At 35.9% G+C, this 21,736-nt stretch overlaps 2 protein-coding genes across 3 annotated transcripts; both read left to right on the top strand.

Moving 5' to 3' along the window:
• The first annotated feature begins 260 nt into the window (after positions 1–260).
• LOC113725875 (uncharacterized) lies at positions 261–1,792 on the top strand. The gene has a single exon (XM_027249278.2). It carries the CDS (start codon positions 621–623, stop codon positions 1,650–1,652), a length of 1,032 nt encoding a protein of 343 aa, XP_027105079.1. The 5' UTR covers positions 261–620; the 3' UTR covers positions 1,653–1,792.
• Positions 1,793–15,814: 14,022 nt separating this feature from the next.
• Positions 15,815–17,031, top strand: LOC113721907 (uncharacterized). 2 transcript variants are annotated; one of them, XM_072074275.1, is made up of 3 exons: positions 15,815–16,359; positions 16,487–16,540; positions 16,720–16,883. In XM_072074275.1, the coding sequence occupies exons 1-2, from the start codon at positions 15,915–15,917 to the stop codon at positions 16,528–16,530; spliced, it is 489 nt and encodes a 162-aa protein (XP_071930376.1). In that variant the 5' UTR covers positions 15,815–15,914; the 3' UTR covers positions 16,531–16,540; positions 16,720–16,883. The 2 variants fall into 2 exon arrangements, with proteins under 2 accessions (XP_071930376.1, XP_027101387.2); XM_027245586.2 differs by lacking the exon at positions 16,487–16,540 and having other exon boundaries at positions 15,816–16,359; positions 16,720–17,031.
• Positions 17,032–21,736: the final 4,705 nt, after the last annotated feature.

Raw genomic sequence — 21,736 nt, 5'->3', positions numbered from 1 at the left:
ATTGATGAAGCTGATGCCAACTTTATGGGATAAAAGACGTGCTTTCACGTGGCAGAGTCTGGGTGAAGCGACCGAATTGTGACCGCAGGGCTTTCCAACTGAGGATTTGAAGCCGAATTGTCAAAACCGTTTTGCACGTTAGGTAAATAACTTATTTTGTAGAAACCATAATATGTGACTAAATTTCCGGCCAGCATGCTGGACTGTAATTCCCCAAATTTCTTTTGAATGACCAGTTTTCAACCATTTTTTCTCCGACACTACCAGTGAAGTCTGGAAACTAGCCCTTCCAGCTTAACAAGAAGGTGGAATGTCATCATCTGAAATTGACATTTTCGTTTTGTCTTACAGATTTGAAATAGCCAAATGCAAGTTGTGTACGAAATAAAGCTAGCTTTTCAATAATGTGACTTCTATATTCAATTTTTCCACTATTGACATAAACAACAACGAGTCCTTTCACGTTTGCTTTCCCCCCCGGGGGGCCTCTTGCCCCCATATTGTACGTGTGGATAAGAATCCAATGGCTAACATTCTAATTCTGCTTGAGATACACATCTTCAACAGACCTCGGTAGTTTTGCAACTACCAAGAATTGAAGTTCCTTTCATTCTTCTCTGATGGCTTTCTATGGCTTCAAGGGAGATGTCGATGAGTGTTACTGGGCTCCTTATATGAGCAGTACTTGTGATTATGATGCTCTTCTTCCGCCTCCAGCTTCATTAGCATATTCTTCATATGAGGTGAATGAGCCGAGGTTATATTCTTACAATTTCTTTGATTCTTATGCCACTCAACCAGTACAAAACTACTCTGTGCATAGTTTTTCTGAACCGAGGCTTATCCAATATGAGCGACCTCCCTCCTATGGTGTTGATTCCTTTTATTCTCGGGCAAATTTCACAATCTCTTACTCCACCTTAGAGTTTAATGAGCCTGAGTGGGATGAATATGATCCAACACCTTATGGCGGTGGCTATGATCAAACTCAAACCTATGGCAAACCTCTTCCTCCCTCAGATGCAATCTGTTATCCTCGTTCCAGCCCACAACCAAATGGTGAATTGTTGGGCGGCTTTTCGTATGCATCCACTCCTTCAGCTTATGGAGAAAAAGATGGCCATTCAACGAAGCCTGATGATGGACGCAAGCCTACTGACACCAAAGAGCAAGAGCAAGAATCCCTTGATGGTGGTGCAGATACTGTTACCGAGGGAACTGATGACAATGTTAAGGACGACGACGATCTTGGGAAAGCTCTGGAGGAAAAACTTGGTGATGTTGATGGGAAATTGCCGGAGCGAGAACCCCGGGATTTTGATGAAATTCCTTCATCTGATTATGGAAGAAACGGTGGATATGGTCATGAATGGAACAAGCAAGTACCATATATTCCGCATGGTTCTGGTTTGGAATCTCTGGACCTTTGTGAAAGTATATTCGGTTATTGGCCCTGCTTAGCCAAAATCGAACGGCAGCAGAAATGTCCAGTTTGTGATGAAGCAAACAGAAATGACCCCTGGAAAAGCACAGCAGATTATCTTTTCGGAAGTCCCTATGGATATGGTGAGCAACAGGATGGAGGTAGTGGTAATTATTATGATAGAAGCGGAAGTTATTATCAGGATCAACATCAGTACCTACAGCAATGAGCATGGCGGCAATCACAGAAGAGCAAGCAACTTCTTTTGATGGATATTGACATGTATTTAATTCTGATATTCACTTATGTTTGCAGACGATCATATTATGCATGTTTCATCTATTTAATTGGGGGGCAGATTTTAACTAATTAGTTTGAAGACTGGTACAGATACAGTGCAAACTTTGATTTGAAAACTCTGCAGATTTAATTACAGATACAGGGATGCATCCACAAACAATCTGCGAGGAATGTCTGGAAGCGAACAGGTACAAGGACAACATAATTCAAGCGTCTCTCACATACAATATGTGTCTTTAGATCACAAACATGTAGTAGGGAAACATGGAAGATTAAAAATGAAGAAAATCAATTAGAAGACAGGTGAAAATATGGGGCGGCAATTTAATGCAGCCGACGGTAAGCAAAGAAGAAAAAGACCAACTTGAACAAGAAAAAAAGAATAGAAACTAAAATGAGGATAAAAGGATAAGATATCAAACAAGAAAAGGCAGCAACGGAATACATATATGCCTGGTAGAAACAGGAGAGCCCAAGTCAACAAACTCAAAGAAGAGGATAGAAACAATCCCGATTTTGTTAAGAAATTGGTACTGGACGAAATCCAGCAAGTTTATCAACAAAATTATCATTTTATCAGAAAAGGAAGAAGAGGATAGAAACCTGAATGCAAAATTAAGTTGCAGCTAGTTGATGATGATTCGCTTCTGGAATCTGGATGTTGGCTTCTCTTTAGTAATTCTACAGTTTGACTTTTTTCAACTCTTTCCAAGAATTTGACTATCAGTCTTAAATTCCATATCTAGAGCTTAATCTTGTCAATACACTGTTAGTGTATATACTATCACCGTTAAATTATAACAATTAATTTTAATTAAAAATTTAAATTTTAAATTTTAAATATGTATCGTACATTCAACTCAATCGTATCAGTGATGACTAATACGACGATGTATATTTACTGATAAATGTTTGTTGCTCCTACTTGGGCCACTTTCAGAGTTCCACCTTTGCCCATGATTATTTTTGAAAGGTTGCCCGTTGCTAAGGCCTAAGAGTCATTGGAACTCGATTTTCAACTGGATGGGGCCGAAGAGAATTGGAAATCGCAGGCCTACATACATGGTGCAACTTGTTGGGCTCGTTGTAATCTCATGCAAAAATCAATCTGATTCGATCAAACATGTCATTAGTTTAAACAACTGGGCTTTGATCATAGAGAATTAATAATAAAAATTTAATACCATAAATACATCACTGAAAATCCATTAAGCACCCCTAATGATAGCTCTAGAAAAAAAAAGAAAAAAAAGACAACGGTGTGGAAGTACCTTGTTCTGATACTGTGATACGACAACAACCGTTAGAAAAATATAGAGAAAATTAATTACCCGTTTATCCTGTGAACTCAACTTGATGAAGTGACAGTCTGTTGTTCACTTCTTCCATAGAAAAGTATTTATCTTTTGTCATTTCAAGTGCAGAATAATTTTTAAATGGTTAAAATTTGGGAAGCTGATCACGGGCAACTAATTGGGTTCCACGATATGTAGATTCTGATTTGGCGGTTGATATATAATCTGAAGTTAACAATAGGTTTATCATGCATTGCACATCACAAAACAAATGAAATTTGTGCCCATTCTGCATCAAAAACATTAAAATAAGATGTTTACCAAGGATATACAGTGATTTAATAGACGTTGGAATAGGAAATAATACAGAAAATGAGATAGAAGATCTTTTTACGGAAAAAATATCTCATTGGGAGTGTTACTCTGTTTGGATTGTAAATTATTTGAAATATTTTTACTGTAGCACTTTTTGTGATGTGACGTATGTAAGATAAAAAGATAATTGGAAAGATAAAAAGGTGCGTTGGAAATTGTAATGATGATGTAAGCAAATAAATTTTGGCAAATAATCCTCTATCCAAACAGACTGCGGGGTTACTGGCATTTCCACTTAATTAAGTGTGTTTGGATTGTAAGTTATTTGGGATATTTTTACTGTAGCACTTTTTGTAACGTGATTTATGTGAGATAAAAAAATAATTGGAAAGATAAAAAGGTGTATTGGAAATTGTAATGGTGATGTAAGCAAATATATTTTGGCAAATAACTCACAATCCAAACACACTTATGTTGCTAACGTCTACTAGACAATTGCTTGCCAAGTTACTTAAAGCAAGTATTCATTTTTCAAAAATGGCTTTTAGAATTCGTGAAACTGCATGTTTTCAAATTTGAGTTAGTCAACCAATTGACATTTTCACCTATACTGGTGTCCTGATTATCCAAAAAAGTTCTATTCATCTGGCAATTTGGAATAGCTAAACTATTGAAGGTTTGTTTTTTTTTTGTTTTACCACAAATTCTTGCGAGATATGCCTGGACAATCAGTGAAAAACAAAGAAAGCTGTAAAAGGTAATACTACTGATTCTAACTAAGTGCTGAATTCGTGTACTGGAGCTTAGCCCCAAATCTGCAACCCAAAAAAAAAGGCGCATTTAAAGGCAAAAAAAAAAAAAAAAAAAAAGCGCCGAAAAGATTTCACTTGCGTATACTCTTTTGTTTAGATAGCAATACAGATCAGCTAGGCAGCTCTTTTTTTTTCCTTTGGTTGAGTTGTAGCTCTTTTTTAGCTTCGTTTTGTCTTTTTCAATAAAACGGCTATTTTACCTTTAAAAAATTTCACTAAATTAGTCTCATCTAAGATTTTACGTCGCGCTATTCCGGCATATAGTCCTGGCAACTCTCATGTGAATGTGTCTATAAATCTTTAATATTTAATTTTGGGGATAATTTTAGAAACCTCCGCCGAGATTTTTGACAGATTCATTCTAGTACCTTTGAGATTTTCAATATTATACTTAGCTCCTTTAATTCTATAAAATGACCATAATAACCTTAAAATATTAATATTTTTCATGCAATTAAACAATCGGCTCCCAATCTTGAGCATATGGATGCATTTCACACAACGAGACACTAAATGGAAACAAAAATAAGATTCACTAATGAAATAACCAATTATGTCCTTTTAATATATTACAAATTAATTTTAGATTTCCTTGGAGGGTTTGGAGATGAATAAAAAAAGATGCGTACTAAAGGTTTAAGAAGAATGAGGCTGGTGTTAGTACTCCAACATTTCAATGATAGGGTTTTATATTAATGTAGCTCGTGATTTTTTGTTTTGGTGAGATTGATGGTGCTAATTATTTTATTTTATTATTTCTTTATTTGTTTAGATTGAGGTTTTATAATTTAGGGATTGGTGGCGGCGGTGACCATGGAGATAGTGGTACTGATTTACGATATAGGAATATGGATGGTTTAGAGCAATAGACATTAGGGTTAAAAGTGGATTTGTGATGTTGTGCATGCTTCAATTTTCTTTTTTTAGGAGCTTTATGAGAAAGTGAGAAGAATTTCACAATTTCAAGAGCGTATTCATTCAAAATTTTGATAGTTTTTATTACCAAAATAGTAACTTCAAGAGAGTTATGTGTAATTTTTAAGACCTCAAGGGAATTAAGTGAAATTGTAAAAAATCTCAAGGGCGGTTTCTCAAATTATCCCTTAATTTTGAGATAAATTTCAAAACAGTAGTCAAACAATGGGTGGGAGAGAGGAGAACGAGTTAAAGATGGGAAAGTTGCGGACAGGTAGGTCAAGAAAGACTCAAGGTACCTCGACAAAAGCACAAGACATTCCAATCAAATGGTTGTACCATAATATCATCATTAGCTAGACCTGGAAAGTCATGAGGAGGAAGAAAGTGGCTGTCTAGGTGCCACTATATTAAGACAAATATACTACTGCTACAAAGTTTAAAAGGCGTCATTTCATTTGTTTATTGTCCTGTTCTTAGTCAGGAAGCCCGCGATTTCAGGAGGATTGTGGCCAATATTTTATGACCGCCATGGCAATTTTTATGCGCATTACTTTTTATCATGACAATTTGTTGGCAAAATAATCACAAGCATGCTTGGAAACCTTGTCACTTTCAAGAAGGCGAGTCCGAGTTATTGAGAGCTTTATACACGTATGTATGCATCTACATACGTATATAACAATAACATCTGTAATAATAATAATAATTTTTAGGCTTCGTTTTAATGGAATAATAATAAATTGTTAGGCTTCGTTTTAGTGGTTAAGAAAGACCCTTTTCGATGCCTAGCTATCCCGCATTGGATTGGGAGTTTGGATCCCGAATATCTACTGTTTACAAGGGAAGCATATATATATATATATATATAGTGCATGTTATTCTCCTACACATAAAATGCAAAGAGTATATATATAATACGTAGTGCACTTGTCAAGTATATAGGTTAGAACATTGCCAGTCTAAGTGCAATGATTTTATTTCAAGATCCCGTGTATGTACTTGGTATATGCGTAAAAATAAAATCTAAAATTTTAATGAAGGTTAAACGTTATGCATCTATACATGTCCGTGTCAAAAATATTTAACAGTGCAAGAAAGGTTAATCCTGCTTATATACATATGTTTTCTTTTAATAATTTTTGTGCTTTCTTTAACACATTTTATTTGGTCTTTTGCCTTCAATATAACTTGTTCACGGAATTGTGTAATTAACAAAATAAAATGCAGTAAACAAAATGAAATTCTTGTATACTTGTGATTTCATTAACACTTTTTTTTTTCCCTTTTTGAAGTGAAAAATTCCCTTTTTGCATCTAAACTCCATTATCCGTCAATAACTTGTCCGCCGAACCGAGTTGTATAATTAACAAAACAAAAACATACTTAATTAGACAGAACAAAAGGCAGAAGAAAGATCCAAAGCAGCTCGAACCTCGTAGTTTCCGTCGTCGGATTCGCCAAAAGGGGACAAGGGATTATTCGTCAGCTTTGATGAAGATTCTGCTTCTTCTTTCTTCTCCCAGATTATTCACGTGACATGATTGTCACTTTCTTGCCTGTTGCCATGCAGATGCAGCTGCATCCAAGTTTAGACGCAAGCAATTTGTCTAGCTTTTTAGCTGGGTATATGTGCTTCAAACTTACAAAGCCTATCCCCCGACTCAAATGTCGGTTACTGATAAAATGTCGGTTACTGATAAGTTGTATTTTTGCGATTAATTCTATGATTATTTTCCTCTTTTATTATACCAAATATTGCGTTAATTGATGGATTCTACTTATATTTGGTTAATGGTGCTAAATTGTAGGAAAAAGAGCAAAACGTGACAAAAAGGGGCAATCTTCCAATTAATTTGATGGTGGCACGTTCGGGATCGATTTCCAAGTTCGATTCAAACTCTGGGCAGCTTTAGAAGAAGATTTGGAAGACTTGAATTCTAATTACTAGTCTTATTGTTGAATTAGGAAACTTGAAATACTTTCTTTTGTGGTTTATTTTGCTATTTAGGAAACTAGTTCTATTAGGTAGTATTTTTCCATTAGGAAACTAAAGAAGAGAAAGAGCCGGATCCCGCGTGATAAAGACTTCAGCTAGCAACAAATTCGGATCTTCTTTTGACGGCAGAAATAAAAGAGGACAATTGCTTTGTTCTTATTACTTTTGAATTCCGGGGCTAGTTGGCCGATTTTTGGCTGGGAACAATCTTGTAAACTTCAAATAGCTCTTTTGCACAGCTGGTTCTCCATTAATGGAGAACTAGCTTCTCAATTCTAGTCAAGGGGACAACTGAAGATATGGTTCAACAATTACTGTGAGATCTAATTTATTTTAATTGTTTCCTCCATTTATTGGTATTCATATGTTTCCTACTTTTAACTGTTATAGCTCTTGTGTATGATTGATTAGTGCGCAATAATTAATTATTCATACAGGCTATTTTGCTAAATAGAGGTAATTGAATCCGTAATTGTTCGTTATCTGTATCCCAGTAGCAACTGGCGTAATTGGGTTTATGTCAGGGAAACATACGATCTAATTTAAACAAACCCTCGTAGCGTGTTTGTTAATTAGGATTGGGCCTTTCTAATTATTAATGCAAACCAGAAATTAAATCCTACGGTCGTACCTAGGGTTGTTTTTGGGTTAGGGAAATAGTTAACGGTCGTACCTTAGCTATCGATAAATTAAGGAAGGGTTGGTTGTTTAGCGCGTGCGAGACAACTATAACCACTCTATTGATAAATGTTGGGATTATTTTTGCATCAATGATCAGTGCATGAATCATTTCTGAAGTATACCCTTGGCTAGAGTTTCTCTAAGTATTTCTTTTAATTAATTATTTTCTACATTTAATTTATTTAGTTAGTATTTGATCCAAAAACCCCCCATACTTTGGACTCTAGAAGAAACGAATTATCCCCAATCCCTGTGGATTCGACCCTACTCACCGCTATATACAAAATCTATATTTTTCTCGAGTAGGTATTTATTATTGCACAGGTTCGGCACCTGTCAATTTTTGGCGCCGTTGCCGGGGACTGGTGCCAGATTAATTTTGTTTCTTTTTTGATTTCATCTTGTTTTTATTTTTATTTTATTTTTTTATTATATAGTTTATGGCTTCTAACACTCCATATTTTGGTGATATACTGGATTTTGTTTTCGGGGAAGGTAATGAGATTGATTATTTTTCTAAGTTTGCATATTTAGAGGCAATAAACTCTATTAAAAAAAGAATGGCTGCTGCAACCTGTGAAATTTGTTATGTCAGGGATCATTCAACCGGTATGTGCCCCGAATATCAAGATGATCTGAGTGTCCCATTCAATAATTATGGAGATTTTTCACCCTGGTCTCAAACGTGGTATAACCCTAATCCAAACGGGTATGATCAAGGATGGTGGGATAACTACAGTTATGATTATACAACAGGGCAAATGAATTTTCAGCAGTATGAGTCTCAAGAATCATTATCTATGTCAGGTATGTCTCTTGAAGAGATAGTTGAATTAACATATCAAATTCAACAGGAGACACAAGTGAGCAGGCGTAACCTAGCAGATCAAATGGAACAATTGACATCCAGGATAGAGCGATTAGCTTCTCACCTTGAAGAATTGCCCTCACAAATCAACATTAGCCTTGAGGAAGATGAGAGTGCAATTATCCGGTCAAATGATATGGAACTGCAAGAACTTCAAAGAGACGAATCTAAAGATGCAGTTGAAAAGGAAGTTAATGTGCAGAAAATGAGCTCCCAATATCAACCCGTCCAAGTGAATGAATCCAGTGAACGATCTCCAAATGCGGTGACATCTTCTCCACTCCTTAATCAATACTTTCCTGACTCCTATTCTTTAACTCCTGTTACTGAAATTGATTTTATTATATCAGAAAATTTAAAATTTCATGACAGGAATAAGTTAAGAGTGGAGATGGTAAAATATCTTGAACCAATAAATGCAAGTGAGGGAGAAGTGAGTGGAGAATGCAGATCATTGTTGACTTGTTTAGCACCATTTACTAGTCCATGGAAGCCCGCAATTCGTGTGCTCAAGGATTACTCCATCTATGAGGGTTACCAGGATCACATTGAAGATGAAACACTGAAGCGAGCCAGAAGATTTTATCCTCCGTGAACAAGCATAGCATGTCTAGTCAAAGACATTAAAGAAAGGCGCTGCTTGGGAGGCAACCCAAGGCTCTTTATTTTAGTTTTCTTATGTTCTTGAAGTTTTTGTTAAGTGTTAGTTGCATTTAGTGATTTGTTGTTTGGTGGCAGGGAATTAGCGGTTAGGCGTGCCCACGCCAAGTGGTCACGCCTGAGAAAAAGGAATTTTCGCTCAGGTTCTGCGAACTCCATAGTAGTTAGACGTGCCCACGCCAGATGATCACTCCTGACGGAGGAAATTTTCGTTCAGGATCTGCGGACTCTATAGCAGTTAGACGTGCCCACGCCAGGTGGTCACGCTTGAGGGAAAGGAATTTTCGTTCAGGATCTGCGGGCTCTATAGCAATTAGACGTGCCCACGCCTAGGCCAGAGGTTCCTTATTCTGAAAAAAAAAAAAAAGAGATAAAATTTTTACAAAAGCAATTTCAATTTTTGGAGAATTTCGGTAAGACTAGTTAAAAAAAAAAAACCATTTTATTTTCTTTTTCTTATTTTCTTTTTTCTTTTCTTTCTTCCTTCTTCCCCGCTGCCCCTGCTTTCCCCTTTTCTCTTGTTCCTTCAACCAGAGCCGCCGGCGATGAGCGCCTGCCCGAGCTCTGCGACAGCCGCGCCACCAGCACGCCGCACTCCAGCTCTGCGCACCACCACCGCCACTCCAGCTTTCCTCCTGTTTTGTCTGCTATCCTCCTCCGCCACTGCTGTTGGCTATCTCCACCAGCGGTCAACCTCCTACTTCCTCCCTCGCGCTCAGCTTTCGCCCACAACCAGACCACCTCACGGTCCACTTCGCTGAGGAGCCGCGCCGCCGCCTGCTCGAGCTCCACAACCACCACTACCAGTCATCACTGTCGCACGCTGCCAGCGCCGCAGCCCAGCCCGCGGGCCTGTTGCCTTCCACCAGCTCAGGGTCGCCCCCACCTCAGCCACGCCAACATCCCAACCTCCCTGGTGCCAGGTTTTTCTTAAATAATTTTCTGGTCCTCAATTCCAATTTCTTGATGTTGATGGGATCTTGATGATTACGATTTCGTTGAGTAAATTTGTTGGATAACGCAGGAGATGATTTGAGCATTTTCTGGGTTCATTTAGAACTGAATTGAGGTTAATTGCTGCTCGATTGTTGGCCGTTTGATTTATCGTTTGCCCTGTGACTCACCAGTGGTACTGGTTGATTAATTTTAAAGTTTAAGTTCTTGCGGTTGAGTTGCTGCCATTGAATTTAATTCTTTCCTGTCTGGGCACCAGTGGTACGGGTTGGGGTATTATAACTACATTTGTTGATACTTGGTTCTAGTTGGTGGGCTACTTGATTGAAAACTGCCAAACATTTTGTTTTAGTTGTAGTCCAAATTCTGAACTGCTATTTCTGGTTTTGACGGTTTCTTGGCTTATTTGCTAATTTCGGTTGGTTGAGTTGTGTAATTTCTTGTCCAATTGGAGCCATTTGGACAGATTTTGGGTGGGCAAATTTTGTCGCTCTCTGTTGATCTTTGGGAGGCATTTCTGACCGTATTCTACGTATTCAAATTGGTCGAATTCACTGCTTTGTTGAGGTTATTTTTGGTATCACTTGAGTTCTACTTTGCTGATTTCTGTCTTGCGTCCCTTGAAGTGCCTTTGGTTGGGTATTTTCTTCATTTGTTTGTTGAATTGGAAGGCTACTGTGCCACTTCCATTGCTTATTGCTGTTGGTGGCGTCTAATTGACTTGCTGGGAGTATTTTACCTTTTGATTTCAATTGCTAAATCTTTAGAGCATTTGTTGCGATTTTGGACTACATTGTTCCTGCATTTGACCCAATTGGAGCCACCAGTGAGTATTTGCTGGTTTGATGTTCTTTGTTGCACTCTTGTTCGCCTGGATCAAGACGCACGTCGAAGCTCTCCTTCCCTCTACAATTTTTCACTGCCGCGCACCACCGTAGCACCATTTTCACTCCACCGTTCCCACCTATTCCATAGCCGCCCGAAACCTTCCACCACGTATTCAGGGAAGTCCCGTTGCCCTTCGCCTTGCTATTACTGTTTATTTGTCACGTTGAGGGCAATGTGTGATTTAGGTGTGGGGGAAGTAGTATATTGGCATTTTATTGAAAAGTGAAAGTGTAGGCATTTTTGTTGGAATTTTTGTTTGACTTTGTCGAATTTTGTCCAATTTTTGCCTATCTTTGTGCTTATTTGTGATTATTCCTGATAAACGATGGTTAGATGTCTCAAATTTTCCTATTGCTAAAATTTTACACTTTAAGGTGTTGAGTATGACATGGTTGATTTTAAGGGTATCTCTTTGGTAAATATTTGAGGTTTTGTGACTTTTGCACTTTTTGGTTAACTTTTCTAAGTATTGTAAATATTTATCTAGCATTTTTTGTGCAAATTGGTTCAGCTATTAATCTTAGTTCTCCATGTTTGAGAAATGAAGCGGGTTTGTGTGGTATTTAATTTTATTTTTGGTGCTTATTTATGAATAGTATTAGGCTATACTCCGCTAGTATCGTTGCCTAGTAACCGGGAGTCTTCACCACAAATGTCGACTTTCGCGTCAAAACGCGATGATAGCTATGAGTATGTGGTTTTTAAGCGATGATGGCTGAGTAACCGGGCTCCTTCATATGGCCAATGTCGGAGTTCGTGTCAAAACGCTTGAATGGCTAAAAACTAAGCGTTCCCCCTAAAAAAATATCATCATTCATGTGTGGGGATATTCTAAAAAAAAAAAAAATATGTGCTAATAGTGAAAAATATGGAAGTGTGTGAATGAGTTGTTAGCCCGCTGATTCATGAATTTTAATGTTGAGATTTTGCTTAATAGTCGAACCATTTGCTTATGGATGCTGGTTAAGTATTTTATATTCTTAGATTAGTTAGTCATAAATTGAAAGAGTTTTTGATCTTGAAAGCTAATTGGAGGGATATTCCTTGCAAATTGCCACTAATACTTGACATGTATTTTAATTGTATTTTGGCAATAGACGATTTGAGCAATACCCATTGTTTGAATTCGATTGCTTGATTTGTTGTTCTCATGCTTGAGGACAAGCATGGTTTAGGTGTGGGAGAAATTGATAAGTTGTATTTTTGCGATTAATTCTATGATTATTTTCCTCTTTTATTATACCAAATATTGCGTTAATTGATGGATTCTACTTATATTTGGTTAATGGTGCTAAATTGTAGGAAAAAGAGCAAAACGTGACAAAAAGGGGCAATCTTCCAATTAATTTGATGGTGGCACGTTCGGGATCGATTTCCAAGTTCGATTCAAACTCTAGGCAGCTTTAGAGGAAGATTTGGAAGACTTGAATTCTAATTACTAGTCTTATTGTTGAATTAGGAAACTTGAAATACTTTCTTTTGTGGTTTATTTTGCTATTTAGGAAACTAGTTCTATTAGGTAGTATTTTTCCATTAGGAAACTAAAGAAGAGAAAGAGCCGGATCCCGCGTGATAAAGACTTCAGCTAGCAACAAATTCGGATCTTCTTTTGACGGCAGAAATAAAAGAGGACAATTGCTTTGTTCTTATTACTTTTGAATTCCGGGGCTAGTTGGCCGATTTTTGGCTGGGAACAATCTTGTAAACTTCAAATAGCTCTTTTGCACAGCTGGTTCTCCATTAATGGAGAACTAGCTTCTCAATTCTAGTCAAGGGGACAACTGAAGATATGGTTCAACAATTACTGTGAGATCTAATTTATTTTAATTGTTTCCTCTATTTATTGGTATTCATATGTTTCCTGCTTTTAACTGTTATAGCTCTTGTTTATGATTGATTAGTGCGCAATAATTAATTATTCATACAGGCTATTTTGCTAAATAGAGGTAATTGAATCCGTAATTGTTCGTTATCTCTATCCCAGTAGCAACTGGCGTAATTGGGTTTATGTCAGGGAAACATACGATCTAATTTAAACAAACCCTCGTAGCGTGTTTGTTAATTAGAATTGGGCCTTTCTAATTATTAATGCAAACCAGAAATTAAATCCTACGGTCGTACCTAGGATTGTTTTTGGGTTAGGGAAATAGTTAACGGTCGTACCTTAGCTATCGATAAATTAAGGAAGGGTTGGTTGTTTAGCGCGTGCGAGACAACTATAACCACTCTATTGATAAATGTTGGGATTATTTTTGCATCAATGATCAGTGCATGAACCATTTCTGAAGTATACCCTTGGCTAGAGTTTCTCTAAGTATTTCTTTTAATTAATTATTTTCTGCATTTAATTTATTTAGTTAGTATTTGATCCAAAAACCCCCCATACTTTGGACTCTAGAAGAAACGAATTATCCCCAGTCCCTGTGGATTCGACCCTACTCACCGCTATATACAAAATCTGTATTTTTCTCGAGTAGGTATTTATTATTGCACAGGTTCGGCACCTGTCAGTTACAATGGAAACCTAAATTAAAAATTTGCTTATTGATTCTAAAAGAAAAAGCTAATTTTGAATCTATTGAAGAATTGAAAACCTAGACAATGCTTCTTTGTTTTTTTTTTTTTGGGTGAACATAAATGAGAAAGAAATTAGTATTTTCTTTCTTTTTCTTTATACAAAGTTTCAAATACTAATGGAATCATTCAAGCCTTCTATATGTTGTAATTAGTTAATTAAGTGCGTAATAAAGCTACATTTTTTATTGTCAAATTTTTCTTTACAGGTTTTATTCATTACTCGAACTATTAATGTTTCCCTATGTGGTGCACGAGATAATTTTTTTTTGTTTTGGGGGGGTGGTAAATTATATCAATTCATCACCATAAATGAATAACTCTTATTTTTAATGTCACACTTTCTATCTTTTTTGAAACATTGATGAAGTGTGATAATATATTCTTCATAATTGAACACAAAAAATACTATGATTAATGATTAAGTTAATTGGCTAATAATTGTTAAGAATTAAATTATGCTCCTCAAAATTAATGAGAGACATAACAAAAATCTTGTCCAAAATTAAACTTTCAAAAATATTATATAAACTATTGATCCTTATAAAACACAAAAATGGACATTGAGAATTAAAACTCAATTCTGGTCAAAAGTTGCAAAGCAAAACTAACCAATTATTAGAAGCACGAAAAAGAGTGGTTGAGAATTTAACTTCAAAATTCAATATAAAAAGGTAATTAGAATTATTAAATCCAAGAGACATGAAAAGTAAATTGCCGAGAATTGAACCTATGTCTTTATTAAAATAAGAAACTAAAACTATAAATGTTGAAAACGTGACAAACTTAGTCGACAATTAAAGTACGACAATTATAAAAAGGAAACGTGTAAAATTAATCTCAAAGATACAACAAAGAATTCATTGAGAATTAAATATGTACTATTATTTCTTAGAGACACGATAACAAAGTCGTAGAGAGTTTACTCTAAATTTTACTAAAAATAAGAAGCCAAAAATAATTAATTATAAAAGACGCGGGGAAAAACGTAATTTAAAGTTGGACCATAACATTTTTCATAAAAATGAATTATTATTGTTAATTTTCAGATATATGAAAAATAAGTTGTTGAGAATTAACGTTTATATTTATTAGAAATCGGTAAATAAAACAAGTTAATTATTAGAGAAATGACAAACAAAGTCATTGAATTAGAAATCGATAAATAAAACAAGATAATTATTAGAGATACGACAAACAAAGTCATTGAATCAGAAACCGGTAAATAAAAAAAGTTAATTATTAGAGATATGACAAACAAAGTCGTTGAAAATTAAACCATGTAATTTATTTTGTAAAAGAGACCGCCACCAATTCAATTTCCACCATAATATTTGCAAAAAATAGAAATGCATACATAAAAAGTCTTATTGGAGATAACAATTAGTCGATGAAAAAACCCTTGAGGACTTAAGCAAGACACTCAATTTGATGAGGAATACAACAAAAATTTGTTAAGAAATTTACTAGACCTATGTTAATAAAAGAAACCAATACCACTGATTGATAGATACAAAGAAAAGATTAATTGAAAACTAAATAACCATTAGGAATACTATTTTAGAAAAAAATACTGTAACACTTTTATAGGTTAGGAGTTTATTTGGATGATTTATTTGAAATAATTACTGTAGCACTTTTTGTGATGTGATGTATGTGAGATGAAAAAGGTGATTGGAAAAATAAAAAGGTGATTGGAATTTGTGAAGTAAATTATTTTATTTGAAATCATCTCAATCCAAACATGTAATAATTTTCAAGACAAGAAATTTTTTGTTTGAAAATTAAACCACAAAATTATATTCCAAGAAAGAATGCCAACTATTAAATGTGGTAGACATGACAAATACGTAATTGAGAACTATGTCCAAATTTTTTTTGTTGGAAATAAAATTTACAACTATTAATTTGCGGAGATAGGGAACAAATCCTTGAAAATTAAATCACAACATTTATTTGAAAAAAATGAGTACCTTATTTTATTACTCACGATTCTAGCCGCAAAATAGAAATACTTTTGAAACCTTTAATAATTATGCAAATCTAACTAAGAGACTTAAAAGCTTGGCAAATATTAATATCTCAACAGTCTACGACGAAAATTAAAGAAATAAACATAGTATATAAGTGGCCCGTTCAATTCACACCGTAAACCCTGTTACAGTCCACTCTTTTGCCTTCCTACTTCATATAGTCTTAAGCCAAGTTTTTTATCCTACTTTCCTCACCCATGGCCACCTTTCGCAAAAACCACCTCACGCCATACCTGACATCTGAACTTCTTCTGCACCTCTTTCTTCTTCTTCCTCTTGCATCAGGGTCAATCCATGAGCTCCTCGTCAGCCAAGGCTTGCCGGCCGGACTTTTCCCTAAAGATGTAGTAAAATCATATGATCTTGATGAAGATGGGCTTCTTCAGGTTTACTTGGACAAGCCATGTGTGGCCAAGTTTGAGACCAGGGTTTTCTTTGACAGCGTGGTTAGAGCTAATCTTACCTACGGTGGACTTACCGGGGTGGAGGGTTTGTCTCAAGAAGAGCTGTTTTTGTGGTTGCCTGTGAAAGATATCATAGTTTATGATCCTTCTTCCGGCCTCATTCTCTTTGATATTGGCTTGGCTCACAGACAGATGTCCCTTTCTCTCTTTGAAGAGCCTCCTGTTTGCAATCCTCAAAGTAATGTTTTCTCTTAATCCCATTCTTCAGTTTTCTTACCTTCATCTATATCGTAGCAAATTTTGTTTTTATTCTTCTGAAATTCTCTAGTCTCTCTGATTATCTTTTCTTTATTTTTTTTTTCTAGAAGCGAAAAATAAAGAAGAAGAAGAAGAAGATTGCAAATATTAGGCTGTTTATGGTTCTCTGATGAAATTGGAATTTATGCTGCATTTACGTTTAGAAAATAGATTCCAATTTCCTTTAAATTCTGATAGAGAAGCAAAATGCTTTTTTTTAAAAAAAAAATTTTGTCGAAATGAGTAGTATAATGCATCAATTTAATATTGTTTAATTTTATAAATTTGATTTGAAATGCAGATGAGGTGGAGGAGAAGATTGATGGCGAGAAGGGATTAATTCAAGTTCAGAGATAGAGGACTAATTGATTGCTCAACTTCAGCCATAATTTTGATATGATCTGATCTTGGTGTTGCATCTGTGTTTGTGAAACTGAAGAAAAGAATGACTGGGATTGTCATGTAGATGGCTATAGAAATGTAAAAAGAACTGACTAAGAAATGACTGAAGTTTGAGCCTTGCAATGCTTTGCAACCGCTTCCCAAACTCGATCTAGAAGGGTCTCATTAGAGCTTATCAGTTATCATATTCTGCTCTCAGAGTTTTTTTTTTTTTTTTCTGCATTTGGATTCTATCGCCACTGAAAGCCAAAAAAAAAAAAAGAAACAAATCGTCATTGTCATAGAAGAATGAACCCCTAAAGCAAAACAGTGACGTAAGTGTTTGTTTTAGTGTGCAGCAAACTATGCCAAACGAAATATATTCAAGGTCTTAGCTCTCAAATGATTTACAGCAATTGACCATTTCAAAGAAATTAAGATAAATTGTACACCTAAAAGACATTTCTAGTTACCAATTCGGATCGAATTTTTGTAGGTCACAAGATCCAAACAATTTTAAATAGTCAATGTTGAATTATGAACAGTATCTGCACCGTGAATTGTTTAACAGGCCTCGGCTGTTGTTTGGAAACACATAACCAGTCATGTGTATGTATACATGACTGATGGATAATTCCACCTTTGTGAGACAACCATTTTGTCCGATGACAATTGCCTCGGCCGAACGAAGGACACAGCTTCAAGAATTGTCAGAAAAATGATTGGTGAAGGCACAGATATAACAGTCCTGAACAAGAAACAGAGCTGTCCCAGACCACTGACACATTATAGTCTTCTGTCCTGGATGCCCTTTTGAAATGGTTGGCAAATGGTATAATTTATTTGCATGACAATATTATAGCTTTAGGAACGGCATTGTGGGTCCAAGGATTATTTTTCTTCTTAAGCTTTTGGCAGACCAACGGCTGTGAATTCATGTGTTTGTTTCTGTGCTTGGATTTTTTATATCTTTATGACCTAGTGCCAGCTTTGGGTCCAGAGATGTGGTTAGAAAATTATGATTGAAAGTGAAAGTATCAGTTGAAATGTTTAATTTGGGTATTTTAGAAGGAATATTTGAATGCATGTATTAGGTGGTGAGGTCAATGTTGGTTCAGCTTTCTTAAGACTAAATGATTTCGAGTTTCTTTGACTAATTGCCAGACACGAAGGTTCACCCCCGAGTTCCTATACAAGTCCAATTGAACTCCACCTCCTCCCCATAATAGGGATGCAGGCAAATCAAACCTCTTGCGAGTAGCTTGTCAGGATCAAAAGTTTGGATCGAAGTCGATTTGATCGAATTCGAGCTCAAACTCTAGGTTGAGTTACTCACTTTGTGTAATGAGTCGAGTTCGAGCATCAGTAATAACTGCTCGAGTGCTCGACGAACTTAATCGAGTATCTATATTATTTATATATTATATATTTTAATTATGAAATGGCTATTATGGGCCCGTATTTTAATAAATTTACATGAAGTAATGTTCAGTGAAAATAGTGATGAATGGCAAAATGGTTATCTGATAAATCTAAAATGTAAAAAATTAAAAAAAAAAAAGAAAAGAAAAACTCGAGCTTGAGCTCAATAAGGCTTGCAGTTTACTCGAGTTCAAACGAATCGAGTTTGAGCTTAATTTCTATTATGTCGAATCAAGTTCAATCTCAAATTTATATACTTGTTCGAACTCAAGTGGCACTGATAGTAATCGAGTTCGAGTTCAAGCATGGTGCTACTCAATCTCGACTCGGTTCAATAGCATCCCTACCCCATAGGATACGAGTAATGTAGATTGTTATTATTAGGAAAAAAAAAACTAATTAGAAGGCTCGTGATTGTGTCGTGACTGATTATACCCCTTACCCCTACACCCACCCCCTCTCCCAAAAAAAAAAAAAAATTGATTTCATTACTGATGGGTTAAATAAAATAAAACGTACATTGTTGATCGCTGGTCTAATCATATTGCAAAGGTTAAAAGAAAAGCAAGATATTTTAGCACAACCTGTTTACATTACTTGTGGAACTATTTGTTACGTGATGCTTCATCAACCATGAAATGCAAAGCAAGTGGTCTTTGAGTAGAAAGAGAGTGAAATCTGATGAAGGTATGATTTATGATTGTTTAAATTGGTTTGGTTGTTGTTGACTTGTTTAATTTTTTTTTTTTAAGGGAAGAATTGGAGAAGAGAGGGACCGGCATAGCAACCCATATGGTTCCCAATAGCAGCAAGCCCATCATTACAATCCCAAAAAATCGCATTGGTCCATAACCCATCTACAAGTACCATAGTCCAGACCTGCTTTTATTAGGAGTCGTTCCAGGGACATGGAACTAATTTATTTATTTATTTATTTTTTGAATAATCTACATTATTTCTATCCTATGGGAGAGAGAGCGCGTCTGAATTATTTAGGGTGATAAAATTAAAACAAGAGACTAACCTAAAAAAAAAAAAATTAAAATTGGAGATGACTGAATGAGGATTAGCTTCATTGTATTCAATCCCTAGCAGGATATATGATTAAATCTCATAATATTACGAAAGGAAACTATGTGCAAAAAATGCCAAAAAAAAAAAAAAAAGAGAAGTGATTATATCTTTTAAAGTCATGATCTGTTATTTTACTGAATCTCACTGATTATTTATTGTTCAGATCTCACAGGTAACATCAATAGATGAAATCTAATGAAAGAGAAATTAATCATCGATCCTAACCTGAAAAAAACAATTTAAAAAAAAAAAACTACAAGAATAGGGGAGGCAAAGAGAATTTAATAGACAAAATTTCTTCTGCAAATCTACTACGAGTCGACACTTTGTGAATCATCTCATCTTCTACCTTTGGTGCCTATGCTTCTAAAACCTCTACAAACTTAGAACCAATAAAGGCATCAGTCTAGACTCTCAGCCGTGATGTTTCTGATTGTTTCTTGTTACACGGATATAACAAAAAATCGCAACAGCCAAAGAAATAGCAAATCCACCAAGGATCATGTCTCCACCAGCCACAGATTTGTCGAAAAAATGGTGTCTGCTTCTTATATGCGTGATCGCAGGATATTCATTTGATCCCGGGTTCATTCTACCACCTGATGGAGCTGGAGCTGGAGCTGGAGAAGGAATAGGAGCTGCGATGTTTGGAAAGGCTCCTACTCTTCTGGTGCCGTGCGCATATCCGATAAAGATGCATAGCTCAGATAACACAAGAGAAACCAGAAGAAGCCTAGCCATGAGAGGTCATGCATGCAGAAGAATGTTTTCTTAGTTCACTGAATCAATGAGTAGATTTATATGCATGGTAGACGAAACAGGAAAAAATTCCTGAGCGCGCCTTTGTTTGGAATATTTTAAGAGAAAGTAGGTGAAGCTTCAGTGACTTCGAACTTTAAAACTTACATAATGATTTCAGATTTCCATTTGGAATGGGCTGTATCTTTGGATCTTATGGTGGTAATTTACCAAGGGAGGTGTGGTTTGGGGAAGTTCGTTCTGGGATATTGAGATTCATTGGATCTTCCTTGAACACTCTTGGATGGAGGGCTGGTCAGAAATAGAATAATGCGAGGTTAAACACGACTGCCTTTTGACCCGCAAGTCCCAAGATTGCCCATATAATGAAGAATTATTCTGTGCAAGGAAACTAAGAGCCCGTTTGGATTGCTATTTTCATAGAATTTTTGTAGAAAAATGTACTGTCCCAAGATTGCCCATATAATGAAGAATTATTCTGTGCAAGGAAACTAAGAGCCCGTTTGGATTGCTATTTTCATAGAATTTTTGTAGAAAAATGTACTGTAATGATTTGATATACGTGAGGTTAAAAGTTGATTACAAAATGTGTTTACAGAAAACGTAAAAAAATTTTTTGGGAAAAATAGCGATCCAATTTCATGCTTTCTTCTGTGATTGTTAAACATTCTCGTGGACTTGAACTCATAGGCTCTGGCATTTGCTTTTAGCCTGGTTAGCAGTTTAGCCACGGAAATGTTGGATCAAAGACAAACTTGATTTAAGTTTCTTACCATAATTTACTGGATGGATTACGTGAATATTAGATTTGACTATGGTGAAAAAAAAATCAGATCAAATAATGAGACAATATTTAAAATTAATCATAGTAAGACTGTATGTTCTTCCTATGCCGATGCAGAGATATATATGTTTACATATTCTCTACTTTGATTGTGGAGTTCGTGGATTTGCATGCCGAGCTTTAACTTCGGCAACCACAGTAGTCTTCCCTCTCTTCAAGAATTGCAAAGATGGTGATGTTTTGTCAACTCTTAAATTCCTTGAAATAAATCAATGTCATTCGACTTGATAAATCCTGTCACCACCAAAGAATTAAGGATACGAAAACTGAAAACTGAAGTTATTCACATACAATGACACCAAAAATCTTACTCTAATTTTACACTGTAGCATATGGATCGAGATATGCTCATGATCCATGCCAAAGCCCCCACCATCTCTATGTGGTTTTCTTTCTCCCCAAAAAATGCTCAGGAAGAGCAGGTAAAAGGGCAAATGTCGTCATGTCCTCTATGCAGTTGACACAATCTCCAGTCCTAAATAATCAAACCAATCTTTAGAGATGACCATCAAGTGGAAGCTGGTAAATGGTAATAACCTAGCTATCATAAGCAAGAAATTTCTGCCTTGCAGGTTAGTTTTTCTTGTTTATGTCTACTGTCATATACAATTGCTCCTTCTTGGTCATGAAATCAGGGAAACCATAAGCAACCGCATTGACCATTCCACTCAGAAAAGCAGCCATAAAATTCATGCTGCGGTCGTGGAGTACAAAGATAAATGTGCACTGCAGCTCTGTGGCTGAAACCATCTCATGTGCGTCCAAGTCTGTCGCAGAGTCTCTAAGTCCTGCAATCCTTTCTAGGATGTAGAATTAGTGTTTTTTTTTTCACCATCAA

This window comes from Coffea arabica, chromosome 2c (genome assembly GCF_036785885.1).
Source record: "Coffea arabica cultivar ET-39 chromosome 2c, Coffea Arabica ET-39 HiFi, whole genome shotgun sequence".
NCBI classification, from domain to species: Eukaryota; Viridiplantae; Streptophyta; class Magnoliopsida; order Gentianales; family Rubiaceae; genus Coffea; species Coffea arabica.
This window is presented reverse-complemented; position numbering and strand designations above follow the sequence as displayed.

Coding starts and splice junctions, on each gene's coding strand:
- LOC113725875 (XM_027249278.2), top strand. CDS start 621: ATGGCTTTCTATGGCTTCAAGGGAGATGTCGATGAGTGTTACTGGGCT.
- LOC113721907 (XM_027245586.2), top strand. CDS start 15,915: ATGGCCACCTTTCGCAAAAACCACCTCACGCCATACCTGACATCTGAA. Junction 16,360..16,719: donor TCCTGTTTGCAATCCTCAAA/GTAATGTTTTCT, acceptor TTTGAAATGCAG/ATGAGGTGGAGGAGAAGATT.